Source organism: Epinephelus moara, chromosome 23 (assembly GCF_006386435.1).
Source record: "Epinephelus moara isolate mb chromosome 23, YSFRI_EMoa_1.0, whole genome shotgun sequence".
NCBI lineage: Eukaryota > Metazoa > Chordata > Actinopteri > Perciformes > Serranidae > Epinephelus > Epinephelus moara.
In genome coordinates this window covers 8237147-8255907 of record NC_065528.1, presented here as the reverse complement: position 1 = coordinate 8255907, position 18761 = coordinate 8237147, and the positions used below count along the sequence as shown (strand labels likewise).

The following is an 18761-nucleotide window of genomic DNA, read 5'->3' as shown; positions in this document are numbered from 1 at the left end:
GCACTCAGTTTGTGGTGCTCAAAGAGCCAAAAAAATATGCATCAAAGACTCAACAGCAATGTCTCTTTCCAGGATTCATCCAGTAACAGTATTTTCTTTGGTCGTATTATAGGCAAGAGAGAATTTTTGTTTATTTTAGAGCAAACTGTCCCTTTAACTTAGCTACCTAATGCTGGGAGTGAGCTGTTACGAGCAGATTGACAAGTGGTCGTAGCAACTTGAATAGCACACTTTTTGTCATAGTGAAACATCCAGCTGGGAGTCAAGAAAAGGAGACAGTTGAGCATGTCCCGATTTCATGCAGGAAATATGAAGAGGGAAGAAGGACTATGATTACAGGGCTACAGGGGCTAGGACGAGTGGAGGTCAGGATTAAAGAAGTGCTTGAGTGTGAGGAAAGGGTGGAGGGGAGGAAATGGATATTTAAGTTTTTGAAAGCAAGACTGGAATAGAATAGGGTAACAGTGGACTACTGAAGCCAGAAGGAGGCGGTAATGCAACTTAAAGGAGGCAAACTGCTGTAAAATCCCACTGGAGAAAGAGAACCGCTGACAGTCTGGTCAGAGATTCAGGTGTGTTATAGTTATACAGCAGCTAATGTAGTCTCGAACATCTGGCCTCAAACAGAGGAGAGATGTGGGCTACTGAGAGGTCTGGTGAGCTCACTGTTTCTGACTTCACACCTTTAGATTTCTGTCACTCTCAAACTTGTAGACATCAGCTCCAAATTGAACCTGTCACTTGAGGACATTTATCAGACTTCACATAGCTCCCTCTGGAGATACAACACGTTTCATACAACTCTTTTTCCATACACAAAGAAGAACTCCCCAAGCAGACTTTGTTTCCCTTTAATCTGGCACTAAAACCACTTGCAACCTCAGTAGCAGAACACAGATGAAAGCCTTTTGTATTGAAGACACTGGTCCTCTATTGGCTGTCTGTGACCTCTGACCGCTCTAGCAACCATGATAATGCACTCATGACTGAGGATACACTAAAAACTACACTGCATTATTCCTGAGTCACGACTTTACTTTTATGCACGCCTCTTAAACTGAGCGAGATCAAAGTGGATTGACCTCCATTCTCTTTAAAGATGTCTCAGAGAAAAGTGCTCTCTGTGGTTCCTCTGTTAGGAGCAACCGCTGGATTTTCAGCCAATCTTCACACCGTGACGAGTGAAACAGATGCTCTGTGGCGTCCTACTGAAAGCAGTATTTGATACCTATATATAATAGGTCAAATCAAGAGACGTGGGCAGCTTGCAGGAGACACAAAAGGTCACACAATAATAAATATTTTTCTGTACTTTACCCTGACAAAGTCCCGGGAGGTTTTCTCCTTCCAGTCCGTCCCGAATACCCCGGAGAAGCTGCCTAGCGCTACAAAAGCACAAAGGGTGAGAGGGTTAGAGCAGAGCATCAGAGTTCAGTTCAATATTATTTGTCTCTATTCCCTTCTGTTCTTCAATCCCACAACAAATTATATTTAGGAGGTGCTAGGAACAGAGGACCTTTGATTCTAGAACAAAGAGGTGAGAAAGGAAGCAGCAAATTGTAAAAGTATTTACTTAATATTAACCTGCCATAGGTCTACACAATGAAGATGAAACTAGGAATATGAGTGACTTTAATGCACTTTAGATATCTTAAATCGACCGACCATTTTCAACAGGTACTCCACATGAATCAAATGTAGAGAATCATCTGTCTAAAGTTATGTAAATTACAAGGTTACTTTGTTGGCTAAAGCTCTAATGAGTGCAACAGATGAAGTGAGAGACCACTTTTCCACTGTAAATAACTTTCCTATCCTGCTGTTCAACATCTGAAGTGAGGAGCACAGTCTGAGTGAGAGTGGGGAACGTACAGTCGTCGAAGACGCCGGCGTGAGCCAGCAGCAACGTGACCAGTTTGGGGTCCTTGTCCAGCTGCATGGCGTGCTTGCTCTCGTTGGAAAGCAGAGTGCAAACGTTAACGGCAAAGTCCACTTCGTTGGGTAGGCCCGAAAGGAGAGACAGCACCAGTTTGTTGTAGTCGCACGGGGGAACAAAATCTGAAGAAAGTCCATAGCTTTGGCGGAGATAGTCTGAGAGAGAGAAGAAAAACACACATCAGGGTTATTTTATGCATCTAATAATAAAATTAGGCTATGAAATGTCACTGAGGTGAAAGAAATGTCTTTGACTTGTTCTTTGCTAAAGTATTCTAGGCTATATGATGGTGCACACCCACTGAAACACTTGCTGGACACGTTCCAGCAGCATACAAGTTTTACTTTGTAACACAAAAATCCATATACTTCAAAATTTTCCCTATATGCAGCTCATAAATTCAAGTTTGGGCACATTACAAATCTAAATACATTTAAGAACTGCTGTAGAACTAGGGCTGACACCTGCCAGGTGGTTAGTCGATATGCTCTTGTCCAACCGAATTCTCATTGGTCAGACAATCACTGGTGTTAATGTCATAAGATTGTGTGTCCACCACAGTGTTTTTTCCCCAGCTGATAATGCCAGGTGTTCTTCTGAAAACGCCCAGCGGGGAGCGCTAGAGAGCTTCAAAGGTGAAGCATTTTTTTCAGCTTAGATGCTTGGTGTCTGGTTGCTAGGATACAGAATATCTGCAGAAGTCGAAAAATCAGCACGCGATAGCATACTCAGGAAAGAGGACGGACTTGACGCGCTGTGTAGGTTCAACACTGATTTCTTGGGTGCCCACTAGCTCACCTAGTAGAGCAGGCACCCCATGTACATGTAGTATTTTTCCCATCCCTCCTACACTGTGATTGGACGGCTGGTAAGAAAGTGACAATGATAAACGGCCGCAGCATTTTACGCAAAAGGTGAACATTTTCACCTCTTGGGCCCCAGGAAAAAACAAACAAAAAAATGATAAACGAGCGCGAAATAGCCGTTCAGCGCCTCGTCACACTGCTAGTGTTTGTAGCATAGTGTAAGTGCGTGGCACTCTGAATGCAAAGAACGAAAAATAAAATAAAATAAAAATCACTGGCCTCGGGTAAAAACTCTTTGGTAGACACACAGAACTACAAGGTGGAGTGCACTCTCAAGTCAATCCTGAGATGACGTTCTGATATTTTTCCCTCATTGACCAATCGAATGGTGGAAGAGCAGGTAGAATTTCAAATGAATAAGATTTTCTTTGGTTGACTTCAGCCCTCATGTCAAACAAGCACTCAATAAATGTCTGAAAATGGGGAAAATACATACACAACTGCTGTATTCAAAGCCAAGAAAAGAAGCTTCACAATACTGCACACCAAAGCAAAAGTGCACACAATGTCTTTAATGTACACAGTGTAATGTTAATGATGTGAAACATAAACCGCTGTCACGGCATTTGACCTTGAAGTCATCTCTGGAGGAGGAGATGCAGAGAAGAAATGGAGCAGGACAAGACAGGCAACACTCACAGAGAAGAGGATTTAAAAAGCAATCATTGCATCATGTGAACAGAGCAACAGAGTTGCAGAGTAAAAGCTTTCGGTTACCCTACTCTGTCTCCTCACTGTAGTGCTGCTGCCTCTAAACACCTTCAGCCAGTTGAACTCAGATTTATTTTTCCTTTAACTGAATTTAAGCAAACCAAATGGGGCATTAAGCTGTTTAGTGAGAGCTGTCTCTGCTTCAAATTAGTTTGATGAGCCGTGTCTTGTGTGACTGAGGAACATGAATGTGCTCTAACTTTTAATTGTGTTTGTCTTTGACTCAGTCAACCTCCGCGATGGGCTTTTTATAATTAAAACACTTTTAATCCTAAACAGTGGAGATCCCCGCGTGAGGAAAGAATCATGACTTGAATGTTATCCAACAGCTCTAAATGTCAAGACGATCCAGTCTGTCAACGTGCAATCATTTTGACAACAAAGACCCAAGTCTCCTCCTATCCTATGGGCTGATTTTCTGCTATCAATCATTTTGTGTGCATTGGTGTCATTTCTCCATACAGTGGATATTTCAATTTGGTGCAGGATCTTTGTCGACTGCTGCCTCTGGAAATCAATCATAAAGCAGAGAGGAGTCCCGCTGAGCCAATTTGATTTCCATGCTGAAAAGGTTTGTACAGGCAAATGTAATTCAGCCGAGGTGCTATTATAGCAGCAACAGCTCCATTCAGGACCTGCCTGTGTCTGCTCGTGCTCCAACACCTGCAGGGAGCCAGCACTGTACGGAGAGGCAGACGACTGATGTACGACGGCACATCTGACAGAGAGGGCTTTATGAGCAGAGTGGATTTAATGTTGTTGTAGGCCTGTGACCAAAACATGATAAGACAACAGGGAAGACCAAAGCTCAGTGAGAATTTACACACCAACTGTCAAATAATTAACCGTCACTGAGCCTGCCAAGACAACATGGCACAATTTCAGCCTGGCTGTCCTACTACACAACAGTTACTTTTAAATACAGAGCCCAGGGTACAGACAGAGTTCAGTTATGAATAGTCTGTAATAGAGCTAGACCAATAAAATCAACCAGGCAGATATATTAGCGTGTATCAGCTTACAGCAGATGTATTGATATCAGTGTATATGTCAGCAGATGAGTAACAAGAAGATGATACAGAAATGCCAAACTAGGTTCCAGGTAATTCACACATGCCTCTAGTTTTGGTCCACACAAACTCCCGAGGGAAATATTTAGCTATTTAGCTGCTACATGCTCCAATTAGGTTTAAATAATTGATTTACCAATCCTAATCAATCTTCATTTGAATGATCCGTTATTGGTTAATAAAAACTGAGATCGATCCTTTCATATATGCTTTTTCCTGATACATAAAGCTTTAACCCTGTTAATCTCACTGGTATTAAACAGCCCCCGAGCTAAATTATGAAAGACCGTAGTATTTATAAGCTCCAGTGTTACCTCCTGTGCGTGTGTCAGAGCTGCTCCTCCACACACTCACAAACAAAGAGCGTACAGCAGAGCAGAGAGGCCACGGTGGAGACTGTAAAGCGAAATTCACTGGAAAATAACTCGAGTTGACAAGTACTTTTGTTACCGTCAGCGCAATTAAACCTTTGTGAGTAAGAAACCAATTCTTTATCAATACGCCTGTTAGACAAACATAAACATGTCAGGCATGTCAGAGATAACGTTATCTTCTGCCTCCTGCTTAGACGTGGCGAATGTACAGTTTGCAGCAACTTCATATGATACAGTCTCTGGCTTTTGTTTCTTATCTAATGACTGCAAAAGTGTTGTTGCACACTTCGGATCTGTCATTAGCGTAATTAGCATTCACTAGCTCAGAGGGCTAACTTGGTTTGTTTACTATATCATGTGTACGTCACTGTCACCCTGAAGGTCCCCCCGAACCCTGTTCAAACTCTTATGTGGGGAAAAAGGAACAAATATTCGAATATTGATAGTGAACAGCTACATATAATTTGACTGACATAATTCTGAGTCAGGTACAGCCCTAAACTTCGCTCAGTATTGTGCTCTCAGGAAAATTATTTATTGTATTGATGTTTTAGATTTGTTCCTGTGAGATATTACTGAGTTTATACAGTGACTCTGAAATTTTTAATATTCCTGTTACTGCACTGAACAACATAATTATATTTAAGATATTCAAGTCTAATCCTGTTTCTAATTTATTCTTTTCAATTCCTTGTACAATTTACAGCAGTATTTCTTTTAGAATCTTTCTTATTCAAGCAGAATCGAGTTTCCTAATTAAATCAATCGGGAATCAAACTGAAACTTTGTCCATCGGAATCTAATCGTTTCACGAAATCAGTGGCGATACCCAGTGTTTTGATATTCTGATAAACAGTTTGTCTTTTTTCCAAGCAACGTTTCCAAATATAATATATATAAATATAATATATAATAAATGATGCTTTTCTTAGTTATTTAAAACAGTACCCTGAATCTCTTTGGCTTTTGGACTGCTTATTTAATAAAACAAGCTATTTCATTTGGGAATAGTCGTGATCAATTGGCAACTTTAAAAACATTGATTATGGCTGCTTTAGTTGTTTTATGATACCCTTTTCCCATTAAAATTTGTGTGTATGGGTGTTTTTTTAACACAGGAAAACCAATAAAATAAAGGGGATAGACTGCTTTTCGATTGGTGTGTCATCCTCAACGTCACAGACAGGCAGGAAAACAGGTTGAGAAACAGAAAACTTATTTAGTCTCTTTCAAACTCAGTGCTGACTAATTCTGACAGTTTTGAGCACTGCTTGGACAGAGACAGATTGTATTTTGTGGCTACCAGTCATTGCATGGCGCTAGCAAAGGGGCTACAATTAGTGCATCCACCCGATGTTGAATTTCTATCACTACCGATTAAAGCAGGAGCTGGAGCCGATAAAAGACTGTGACTACTGCAGTGTCATTCGTCCCAGAAGCGAATGATGATTGTAAGCCCTTTCCGTTAAATAAAAAGCCAGATGTTAGTGGGTTTTTTGTCCAGTGAGAAAGAAGCTATACTCAATTTGCTGAAGTAATGACAATGTGTGTTCACCTGGGCCTGTCTGAAGAAAATTCAAATCATTCCAGCACTCCCTACAAGCAAAGCATTAGTGAAACACCATCACTCACAGCCAGCCTACACCCTACAACAACAATCCTTCAAAAAGAGTTGCAAAGTCAACTACAAAGGGAAAAGCATTGTTTCCTTTTAATGCCTGACTCATCTGAGTAGTGACTGAGAAAAACACACAAGCCACCGACAAAGTTCACCACCGTTTGTCGTGTGTCTTTTGCCACTGTGCTTATGTTTTGGAGTCACTTAGCTCACCAGGCAGAGGGCTGATTATTGTTAGAGAAAAGAGCCTGCGACTAAAAGGCTGCAGGCTCTAATCTAAACTGAGGTGGAGGGAAAGCCAACAAGTGCTTCCTCCTTCCCTTCATCAATAACTGCTGTCAGGACAGTCAATTACCTCCGAGAGCAGCTCAGCGGTCAACACCACGACGCTGAGGCTAATGGACAGCTCCCATTCACCCTGTGTGAGCGGGGTTGGACAATTGAGACAAGAGGCTGGCCTTGGCACGGAACGCTTGCACAGAAACATTTGGTTTGAAATATAATGTGGTTACTCAGATGCTCAGAGTTTCTTTCATCAGAAAAGCAGCCTGAGCTCGGGTTGAAAAAAAATTCTTAGCGGTAGTCAATACTAAGGTGTGCGTAGGCAACTTTCTAGAAATAAAAGGCATCAACAATGCATTTGCACGCTTCATAGCCTTGATTCAAACACAACCGCGCTCAGCAAGGTGAAAACTGAATTAAATGAGTCAGTGTGTAATAAAAGTGATGAATGTGACGTAGAGTAAGCAGGCTCCTGAACTGGACAAATGTCAGAGAGCTCAGCTGTGCAGGGCTCCTCGGCCAGGTCTGTGAAGTCAAAAAAACAATACAGACACTTCTTCTGTCTCTCAATTTGGCAGTAATTGCTTTCTTTGTGTGGAAAGCCAGCATTACTGAGGCAGAGTGAATCAGATGCCCCGATGAGGTGATTGGGATGTTCAAATGTTGGTATGACAAAGTAACACAAAGTACCTCGGTGCGTCATGAGATTATGAATAAAGATCACCATGGAGATTTGTGCCAAGAACACCAGGTGAAACAAATAAGCAAGGACTTTTAGAAAACTTAGCAGAACAGAACAACCTGACCAAAAGTCAAAATGAAGGATATGTACCAAAAAAAAAAACACCTACTTTTACAACAGACAATTTTTACTTCTGACGTGGGATTTCACATCATGCAGAGATGATGCAGTTATTTGTAGTAGTTTAAACTGTATGAACTGGATCAATCCGATAGTAATAGGGATGTCCCAATCCGATATTCGGATCGGTATCGGCCGCAAATATAAGCAAAAAACGTGCATCGGCATCGGATCGGACTGCATGGAAAAATGCAGACCCCAGAACTCCGATCCAGTTGTTCACGGATTCTGATCCAGGTTTTCCGGCCACCCCAGCGCTCCACGATTCAAGCAGTCCATTCCAGTGATCCGCTCCAGCACTTACTATCAATCCACCAGGCCAGCATGCAGACACACACAGGAGGGAAGGGTAGGAAGAGTAGCGGTCAATTTAGTTAACTGACTATTTGTTTTCTGCTCTGGGTTTTTGAGAGTGATATTTTTATTTGGTTTACACTCTTACTGTTTAAGTAAAGAGCACTGATGGCATTGTTTTGGGCACAATTAGTGAAACTGGAGCCATGGATGGACTATTGTTTGTTTAAACAGTTGTACAATATTGTGTGTGGTTTTTTGTCCCCTCTGTTGGTCCCAGGAAACAGCAGCACCAGGTTGGCACTGACACTACTAAAATAACTGAAAAGGAAAGGCTGCATTGTTTGTTAAATGTCAACAATGTCTTGTGGTGTTAATCTATTTTTTATTTATTAGGGGGCCAAAGCACAAGTGTGTGGAGTCTTGCTGCTATTTTAATTTCAGTGTTAGACATTTTAAAGATTTCTTGCGTTGATTTATTTTCTATTTATTAAGGGGCCAAAGCAAACCAGCTATATTTTTATTTAATGTTAATGTTCAAGTTTAAAGTTTGTGTATTTAACCCTGTTAACAATAAACGGGTCAGTTCTCATACCAACTGTTATGGATCATTCTAACTAACCTGATTAAGTAGTTGTTCTTGTTAGAGTGATATCGCTTGATCAAACCTTTTCTAACATGACTGACAACAAAATAAGCGAATATGTATAATACGCGCTTGGATCGGATCAGTATCGGCCAAAACTCAAGGCTGTAATATCGGTATTGGATCGGAAGTGAAAAAGCTGAATCGGGACATCCCTAGATGGTAACCTATAGGGCTGTAACAGTCTGTGCATTTGTCACAGTACGGGGTAACGATTTAGTTCAGGCAGCCACACATAGAATACACGGTATGTAGACTGATGCACACAATGCTCCCATTAAAATTCCCTTGAAACTTTTAGCTATCCACCATTAGTAGCAGATGCTGATGTTGGCGTGAAGGTCAGTCACACTATGACAAGTGCAAATCAAACACCGGAGCAAAGGAGAAAGAGTTGTTTACAAGACCAGGACAGTGTGTTGGAGTTGTGCCACAGCTGTAGGGGATGTGAATGGAAACAAATCCTACATGCTAACGCACATTTGATGGCATCTCCCAGATGTACCGATCACCAGCACGAGGACAAAACAAACCAGAGCCCAATTCCAGCCTTTAGATGCAAAAGCAAGATGAGATAAAATGAAACAAATGCTGAAGCAACTGGCAGTTGCATTAGCATATATCCAATGTGGAACTAATTGAAAGATGCCTCTGAATGCACAAGTTATATATTTAATATTCTATGTATTTCACATTTTCAGTCTCATAGCATAATGATGCTTTTCAGTTTAACAACCTGTTGTGACCTGCCTTTTGGGGAGGTCATTGTTCACTGTAATATAGAGGGTGTTTTTAAATGTTCATAATTTTTATAATGAAAATAGTTTACCAAAATTGCCAGTGTGCAAAATGTTACCTCACTCCCTAGCAGGAAGACTGTGCCTGTCTTTGACACTTGCAATACTGTCCATTCAAAATAAACTATGACAAACTTATCCTTATGCATATCCTAATGAGGTGACAGTGCTAACCACTGCACCACCGTGCCACCAATAACAGCGTTTGCCGCCACATATTGATTTTTTTGTTTTGTTTTTAGAGGGATCCTTCATAAGGAGCGTTATTCAGAGCACCACACTCAGAGCATACTCTGGGCACAGATGGAGCAGCAGAGTGCCAGGCGCAGTGTAATCTAAACAAAACATTTCATTAATTCATATGAAAATAGAACGCTTTATTTCTTAGAACAACAGCCCTCTTATTAGAGTGTTATCCATCTTGTTTTTCCAGCCTACTTGGAAGTGGTTGTGCTTTGCCAGCAGCCAGTCTGCCGGTAGCTTCTGCTATGCTAATGTGTAGTATAGGGTTATGTGTTGCCCTCATACTTATGTTGATAATAAAATAATAACACGCAGGCACTGTGGTCTAAACCAAAACCATAAACTCAATATTGCTGCCGAGTCATAAAATTATTTTTAGACAATGCGCATTGTCCAGCACTGGGTCTAAAATTTAGCTTTCACTTGCTTCTCCTGCAGCGCCGCCTCTAATCTATCGATTTGATCAGCTCTGATCAATCTGACCACAAAATGATCGATTTTCCACCCTGCAACTTAAACTCAAGAAAAAAACAACAACAAACAAACAAAAAAAAAACTTCTGCGTACCGTTACACCCCTAGTAGCCAAGCTTTTCCTGGATAAAGAATTAGTGAGACATTTTGGGAATTCCGTTTATTTTCCTTCTTGAATTGAATGAGAAGACTGATACCACTCTCATAAAGCTGCAGCCAGCAGCCTGTTATCTTAGCTCTGTCCAGAGGAAACAAAGTCCTCCTACACGCACCTCTAAAGCTCACTGATTGCCACATTATATTTCAAGAGATTAATCTGCAGAAAAACCTCAGCGGTAAAACAAAAATTCAACATTTCATGGGAGGTAACATCACGTCAAGGCAACAAAATGCAGCCTGCTTGACTTGAGCATATGAAAACCTGACATGTTTCTATTAAAATGTCAAGGTGGATTTCCAGTTAAAACAAAAAATGTTTCATAAATGGAAATTTGTCATCTCAAACTCTGCATCTTATAATGCTCTGAGGTATCTGAACCTTCATCAAAACTTGCAATCAACATATTTCCGTCCTCATATTCTTGTGAAATAAATTCAACCCACTAGAAAATCTTTGAAACAAACAGCTTCTGTTGAGGCACATTTTTATGCATATGCTTGACCTGTGGGCTGACCAGTTTCCCATGAATCTCACACACAGCTCTGATGAAGTGATGCTCTGCTGTAATCACATCTGCGGTAGGATTAAGTGTTTGAGTTGGCCGAGGGGCCGAGAGAAACAGACAGAGAGACGGGATGAGCTTCAGAGAGAAGTGAGACAGAAAACAAGAAAGTGTTCGAATGGAAACTGAATCTGTGTAGCTGATACAGACGTGACCCAGACAGAAACAAAGAGTGAACTTGTGAACACAGAGAGAAGAAGAAAGCCTCTGAATACCAAAGTTCAGCGCAGACAAGAAGCAGAGTCCCTGCCTACCTGATACAACGTGTTGCTGGTAGTTATAAGAGCTGGGAATTGCACCGATTGGAAGAGAGGCTTTGGGATTCCCCGGCTGCGCTTCCTCATCATCCTCGCCGAAGTGGTGGACTTTCTCATACTTCTCCAAGTATCTGCGGAGGAAGAAAACAAAACAGACGATGAGCCAAGACATGCTTGGTGTAAATTTTGCTACGAATGTGCTTCACTTTCTTTCCAATAGACTGAAGATTAGGTTTTTTTAATTATGCAGCCACATTTTCTATGAACATGACAACCTTGAAGCTTCTGAAACATTCTCTCTCTGCGATACTGAGTCTTCATTTCATTTCTGCATTTTGAAATTTAAGTGGTAACAGCTTCTATCAACTAAACACCAAGAAGCTGGTCTAAAAAATGTCTGCCATTAGAGGAAAACAGCTCACACAGATAGATTCTCTTCCTCTAGTTTAGCACGACAACATGAAACAAAATGTCAAAGTACTGCAGTTGTTTTTTTAATCAAAAATAAAAATGCAAATAAAAATACTGATACATGTTCATTATTATGTCATTCATCCCTAAAATGATTGCAGTGTATCATAAACCTTGATAAACCAGAGACAATGAATACAGCTTTGACTGACATTTGTTTTACCATCCTAACTCTTCAGCTCTAAATCAGGGTGCTGCTGTCATGTTCTCCAACATAATCTTTTGAGTCCCCCTTCAGACACATTTTGAATTATGTAAAAATACTAACACTGATACTGATATTTTGTTTAACATGGTTTCCCCACATAATAGTAAAAGAAAGCTAGAAGCTGAAGCACATCTCTGCCTTCTCCCTCATTCAGAAAATCTGGATCTGACCTCCACGCCACCCACCACTGCTGTTTGCAGCAGCTTTTTCTTTCCGTTTTCTCCAGTGCTGCTCGCGCTAGGTTGACCGGTGAAAGAGCAGTGAACATCAAGATGGCTTGCATAAGCCTTAAAGGCAACATCAGAAAGATTCAGTCATACATGTTTGAGCCTAAGTCAGACTTAGATGAGGAGTCTGCTGTGTACCAAAAGCGGCGACTTGCAGACGTATCAGAATGGTAAGTGTAGATTGGCAGTGACTGACACAGTGTAAATGGTTAGGAAATATACAACAATATATCTGCAACAAAGGGGTCGTTCATACATAGTGGAAAGAAGCTCCAGGGTCCAGTTTACATCCAAATCCTGCACACTCTATCATGTTTGCTGTCAGAATTTTCACAAGGCTAATGCAAACTCTCCCCTGTCGATATGTGTTTCAAGTATTAGACAGCAGGAATGGCTTTCGTATTAGTGGCGTACTTAATATAGCCTGCCCAGCTTACATTTGAATCTCAGATTTTAGGGAAGTGTGCAGATGTGGCCCCCTTTAGTAAGTAACTTTGCACAGGTTGTCAGTATAGTCAGCTACAGACATTTTAGGCTACATAAACAAGAAAAACAGTTTTGTCTGGCAGGGGTACTTTGAATGAAAGGTTTCATATATTTAAATGAATAGTTGAATCCTGTGCTGTGCATTTAAAAAAACTGCCTCAATTATAAGGAATGCTAACCAGTTACTTTGGGGGGGGGGAAAAAACCCGCCAAAAGACATGAAATACAAGAGGGCTTTTTATTTGGTCCAGCACTCCAAACTTCACTAATTGACTCAGTGAAACTAAGTATTGAATTTCAAAGCACTATCCATTTAGAGGTGGTGAAATTTTAATGTTTTGTGTTGTAAATGTCTTGCCTTTTATTTTATTTTCTGTTGGCTTTGCCGACAGATAGCTGGCTAGCCATTTTAGCATGCAGAAACATAGCACCTACTGCCCAGCCTTGGTACTCTACTGGTTAGCCAACCTCAGCCTTGGCCACTCTGCACTGCGCACCATCAAGGTCGGGTGGGAGCTAAATTAGCTCTGGTCTCCCCACAGGTAGCCTCGGTGAGCAGGTGGCTTCGTTTTGAGCAACAAAACCATTTTAGCATTGTTAACTATATTAGCACCTCTAGCTGTGCCGTCACTGCTGACAATGCTAACAGTGATGCTAAAGGGGGTTTGGGGCTCAAAACTGAGCTGCTTCATCACTGGGTGCCACAGGATGAAACCAGACCGCAGGTGGGTGAGCTGAATATTTCCACAGCAACGCTGCTGGGTCAGGACGGCGTTACTAGTGGTTATCACCAATTAAGTGCTGCTACTAGCTAGCTTCCACCGTGCACAGTGCAGAGTGGCCAAGGCTAGCTAACCAGTGGGGACATGAGTTTGGGCAGTGAGCATTATTTCTGTGTATTAACACAGCTAGCAGTCTGTGTCTCCAACCACACCTGGCAAGACAAAAGGTTTAATTATGTCGGTTTAGGATTCAACTGATTGGATGCGCCCAATTTTAAAGGTAATTATAAGCCACTTTGAAAGCAATTCAACATGTTTTTAACCAACCCTTACCTTCTTACTCCAATTCAAAAGCTACAGAATGGCACAAAACATGTGTGAATATACACTGCTGGATAAAAGCCTTAAAGTACACCAGTTTTGCAATACCACCATCATCATTACATGTTTCATCTAGGTTCGGAGGAAAAACAACCTGTTATCAATGTCAGACACAATACTAAATGTGTCACAGCTTTCAGATATTTCAAAAGGGTGAAACGACTCACATTTCCTATAGATCATTCTATCACAAAGGCTTTACAACCAGACATACTGTCAAGGAGACTATCTGCTGAAATAGCAAAACCCACATTAATGCAAATAAAAAGTCCATTCATCTGACTTAATAAAGTAGTCTTGTGTACCATGATACTCAATGTGACCTCAGCACTACAAGTTAAGTTGTTCCCTTACTGCTTTTGATTCAATAAAAGCACAAATATTGATTTTTGGAACAACGAGCCACTGTTTCTTAACACAAAAAGGCTTATCAGCTGAAGGAATTTCAATAATTCCACAGCAACCCTGTCAAATTATAAACTGCAAACAGATGAATGAGTGTGTATGAAACATGAGCAGTGCAACACTCATCGCTGAGAGACAAAGAGCACCACCTTTAGACACCCAAACACCATCAACAGAGAACTGGAGAGAAAAGACTTCACAGTAGCTCCCCGTACAGTCCTAAGTCCAAGTCTGACCTCTACAGAAACGCCACAGCAACAAGCACACTGACACAAAGTGGAGGGATGCAACAAATAAAATCTCGCAGAGTGCACCTTCGAGTCAAGATGGAACATGAATCTACTTAGGAATTCAGTGTACACAAGAGTGAAATCATCCTTATATTACTCTGCACATTCAGTGTAAATTACACAGTTCAAAAGTTTCATTCTAAAATGCAATTTGATAGCGTTCCACAGTGAGCCTTCACCTCGCTTTACTAGTTTGGGAGTTTTCAAGCTTGACAGAGCCCGTGGCAATCACTTCTGCCAAACCCATGGTGCTTTCAAAGGCTCAAAGTGTTAAGTGAAGCATGATCGGCGTAGAAAGTGAGGCTAAAAAATGAGCACTGCACTACATGAGATAAGCAGGTCTTTGTATGACAGAGGGCTGTCGAGTGCAGTGCAGAGCAACATGAGTCAGTAACAGGACTGTGTGAGATGTGACACATCAGACAATGAAACTGCGGTCACAAAAAAAGTAGATTTTTAATGCACTTTCAATTCTAAAATCCCACATTTTCAGACTTTTACATGCTGAAAATCTAAGTACTGTAATTAGATCACTGTACAGGCAAAGATTATTCTTTACAGCAACATATTCCAGAGGATGAGTTGCCCAAAAACTTTTAAAATGTCTCAGTAAATATCAGATTGAACAGGCAGGAGGTTAGCTTAGTTCAAACTACTTTGAATACAAATATGCAAATGGGGTTATTTGAATAACACCATTTCTTATCTGAACGGTGCAACAGCCTATAGTAGAAACAAGTGAACTGGCTGCAACACTAACAGCTGGGAGCTGACATCGAGCAAACAATTCATCTATTACTGCAATCATCCTCCCGCCCTTGAAAAGTTCGCACTTAACTTGGGAGAAAATGTTCTCCATGAGCATGCAACCATCGATTCAGGCTTTTTTGGATTTGATAAACATCCTGTAATAATGCAGAGAAATCCGCCAGACAAACAAAAACACAAACACACACACACAGCAAAATACCTCAGCAGTGATAGTGTGGTGAACCCTGCCTGTGTGGCCGTGAGTCACAGAGCGAGCGAGCGCCTGTTACTGAATGAGGCCCCGCTTGTTCATCGTGGCCAAGGTAATCCCCCGTCCGCTGGCTGCCGGGTGACACGCTGGACTATAAATACACTCAGCCTTCATTTGTAGAGAGAGCGAGTGAGCGAGTGAGTGAGTGAGGAGTGTGTGAGAGCGGGAGAGATAGGCCCCAGTCCCGACTGCAGCGTCATCAACTGCTGTCTGGGCACAAGCAAGAAAAAGGCTGCGGGTAAAGACGGGTGGGGGCATGTGAGGGAGGGAGAGGGGGGTCTGACTGCAGCTGCTCATTTCTCCACTTCCCATTTTTCAAACATGCATGATGAGAGGAACATCGGTCCCCCACCGCCTCTTGAGTGGCACGCAACTACCAACCAACAGAAACCACTGAACATCCATCACTTTACTACAACCGTTTAGGGAGGAGAGTGTATTATCACTGCTGGCTCATTTTCCCTCCAAAATAATACAACAAGTGCAAAGGGTGGGAAACTGCCAAGGCATGAGATATGATGAACACACATACATTCTGCAAACAGCCACAGCCATTCGTGTTGTGTTATCTACGGTCATCTGGAACACACCGGCGCAGATACTCTTGGCTTCGATTACACTCAGCTGCCCAAATGCCCTCTCAGTGTGTCGGTGTGTGGGAGTCCATTGCCCCCTGCTGGACGTGGACGCAGACATGCAAACACACCCACTGCCAATTTCTGGACAGAAATGTTTGCTGGGATTTAATGGAGCCGGCTGTCCAGCACAGGCGGAGGGTGGTTTGCTTTGTCAATAATCACGGGAACGTTTACTGATGGTGGAGCCAATTGAGAAAATACTGTAAAAAGTTGGATCGGTTACAGTTTAGAACATTTGTTGCCCAAAAGCAGACTTAAAGTCACACTAGAGCATAGTAAAATGCAAGGAAGCTGACAGGATTTACACAGACATTGCAGAATAATTGAAAGTGTGCTTTAATGGTACTCCTCTGACTCATGTAAGTGCAAAGAAGAGTCTGTTTAACCTATGTGGTCAGTGCAGGTATGCTAATGGAAAGGTCAGTGCAAAAACATAAGCTATACTAATACAATGAAACCCTTTTTAAGTGCAAGCACTTCCAATTCTGTTGCCTGCCATGTCAGTCTCAATGGCACAGCAACTCGGTGGTTAGCAGCATTTCCCTAGTTCAAATTAGGGTTTTTACAGTAGAAGAATTTTCACACTGGTGCAAGTTCCTCCAGCACACCGCCAACACAGGTGATACATGTCAAGGAAAAGATGTTTTCCTTTGACTATGTTGGACTTTCTGTGATTGCTTTTCAGTGTGGAGGTACAGCACCTCCTTGGAAATATACTTGATGTATATTCTAACTTGGACTCTGCATGTTACGTTATGTAATTCTGGGAAAAAAAACTCTTTTTGGCATTGAATCCACCTTCTCCTCTCCTAAATATCAATCCTGTCTCCGAGTGTTTATTTGAAATGACTACCGTTTGCCTCGTCTGTATGACTTTGTGGTCAGACGACGTTAAAAGTTGATCCCTCTCATCTGCAGCTGCTGTTTATTTTGTGGATTTAACCGTTTCCCTTACAGTGTCATTCATCATAAACAGCTGTGAGGCTCAATAAGTACAGAGTTAGGGCTGGGTAATGAATCACATTAGTTCAGTCAAACGCCCAGAGTGAAGGATTTAGGGGGATGTATCGGCGAGATGGAATGTACATAATCAGTATGCTTTCTTTAGTACATAACCACCTAAAAATTGTTGTGTTTATGTTAGCTTAGAATGAGCCAGGTATATCTACATAGGGAGAAGGTTTTCCTCCTTGTTGCACCGCTATGACTCTACAGTAGCCCAGAACGGACAAACCAAAAACTGGTTCTACAGAGGGTTATTTGCGTTTTGACGTCAGTCACTGTAGTTAGCAGCCCCTCTGACGAGCAGTGTCGGAAAAACACTTATTTTTTTAACCTGAAAATGCTTTATTCAGTGTTTTAACCGGTTTAAATCACCTGGCTCGGATATTTTGAGAGGAAGAGACCTGAATGAACAATGAAAACTTAAGGAAATCTAACCAGAAAAATTGTCAGCTGGTTGAAGTCTGTAATCCTCGCCGCTAAATGCAACCACATCCCCCTAAATGTTACACACTTTTCCTTTAATTAGATGTTTTGTTTTTGCATGATGTGTAAAATGTCTACATCTGTGGAAAGGAAGTTATGACAATGACCACAAAAAGTTTTTTTTGCAGGCAAAAATTGAAGTGGATGATAGCTGCCTACTTGAGTCCTAACAGTTTTGTAAACTGTGACGTGAATAGCTACACCACCGCATTTTATGAAAAGGTCATGACTCCAGTTAGCTAGCTAGCTAGCTCTTGCTATCTCACTGGGAATTTAGCAGCAGCATCTACATCAGAGACATAGTTAAAGAAGACTCTACTATCTGCGCTCTGGGTTTGTTGAAGAGGTGAAGCCATGAATCTGGGACAGCATTCAAATTCTACTTTACTCAGGCCATCCCTGCAATGTAGCCAGGTCGCTAATACTAGCTAGCCAGTCGTCTTTTGATATCTGTGCTGCAACTGATAATTAAACCAGACTCTACTGACAGCCCACTGCTGTGTGTGATAACTTACATATCTTTTTTAAAATCTGCATGATGATTACAGCCTTGAAGCTGGTTTTGGTCTTTTATTTATTATAGCTCTAAAAACAGGTGGTTTTAATCACACAAAAAAAAGATGAAAACTGTGAGTCATCCCGAAGCCTTAGAATAAATAAGAGTTATTTATTTTGCATATTAACAGCCCTACACAGGGGTTTTTCACAATAGTGTTCAATGATATAAGCGACAGTGAATCTGATAGCAGATTTTCTGCATAAAGTGTATGCAATCTCCTCATATACACTCAGGTTTCGTCTTACACCAAAATGTTAGCAGACCCTCTCCTGGGCCCTGCGATTCCAATGTAGCTTAGCTGATACACGCTAACAAGCTGTTTTCAGGTTTAACTAATTCTGTTCATTCTCATCCAGTTTATTTGATTATTTAAATCAGCTTGAGGATTGATCTGTTAATCCTGGATGAAGTTCTACTGCACTCTTATTTAAAAATAAAGACAAAATGCATTAGGACTTAAAACCATGATCAGCATTCATATGACTAGATGTTTGCTGTTTCCATGAGGTGAGTGTTGAGAGATTTATAGACGTAAGTCTCAGTTTATGTGTATTCCTGCATTGCTATGGGTGTCACTTATCGTTATGTTTTCGTTTCTACATTGTGCTAAACCATGTTTACACTATTATCCGACAATATTCATTTGGAAATAGTTTCAAGGCCGATCAGAGGAGTCACTCAGATGACACAACAACACTCCATTAAAACAGCCTC

The 18761-nt window shown here is 41.3% G+C and overlaps 1 protein-coding gene across 2 annotated transcripts in view; it reads right to left on the bottom strand.

Moving 5' to 3' along the window:
- arid2 (AT rich interactive domain 2 (ARID, RFX-like)) overlaps positions 1–18761 on the bottom strand; it is a 42365-nt gene that overhangs the window by 15551 nt on the left and 8053 nt on the right. The window contains exons 4-6 of one of the 2 annotated variants that reach the window (XM_050036172.1): positions 11194–11282; positions 1873–2091; positions 1318–1385 (exon numbers count right to left, since the gene is read on the bottom strand). In XM_050036172.1, coding sequence (XP_049892129.1) covers positions 1318–1385; positions 1873–2091; positions 11194–11282 — 376 coding nt within the window. Of the gene's footprint in view, positions 1–1317; positions 1386–1872; positions 2092–11148; positions 11283–18761 lie in introns of both variants that reach the window. The other variant, XM_050036171.1, reaches the window with a different exon arrangement.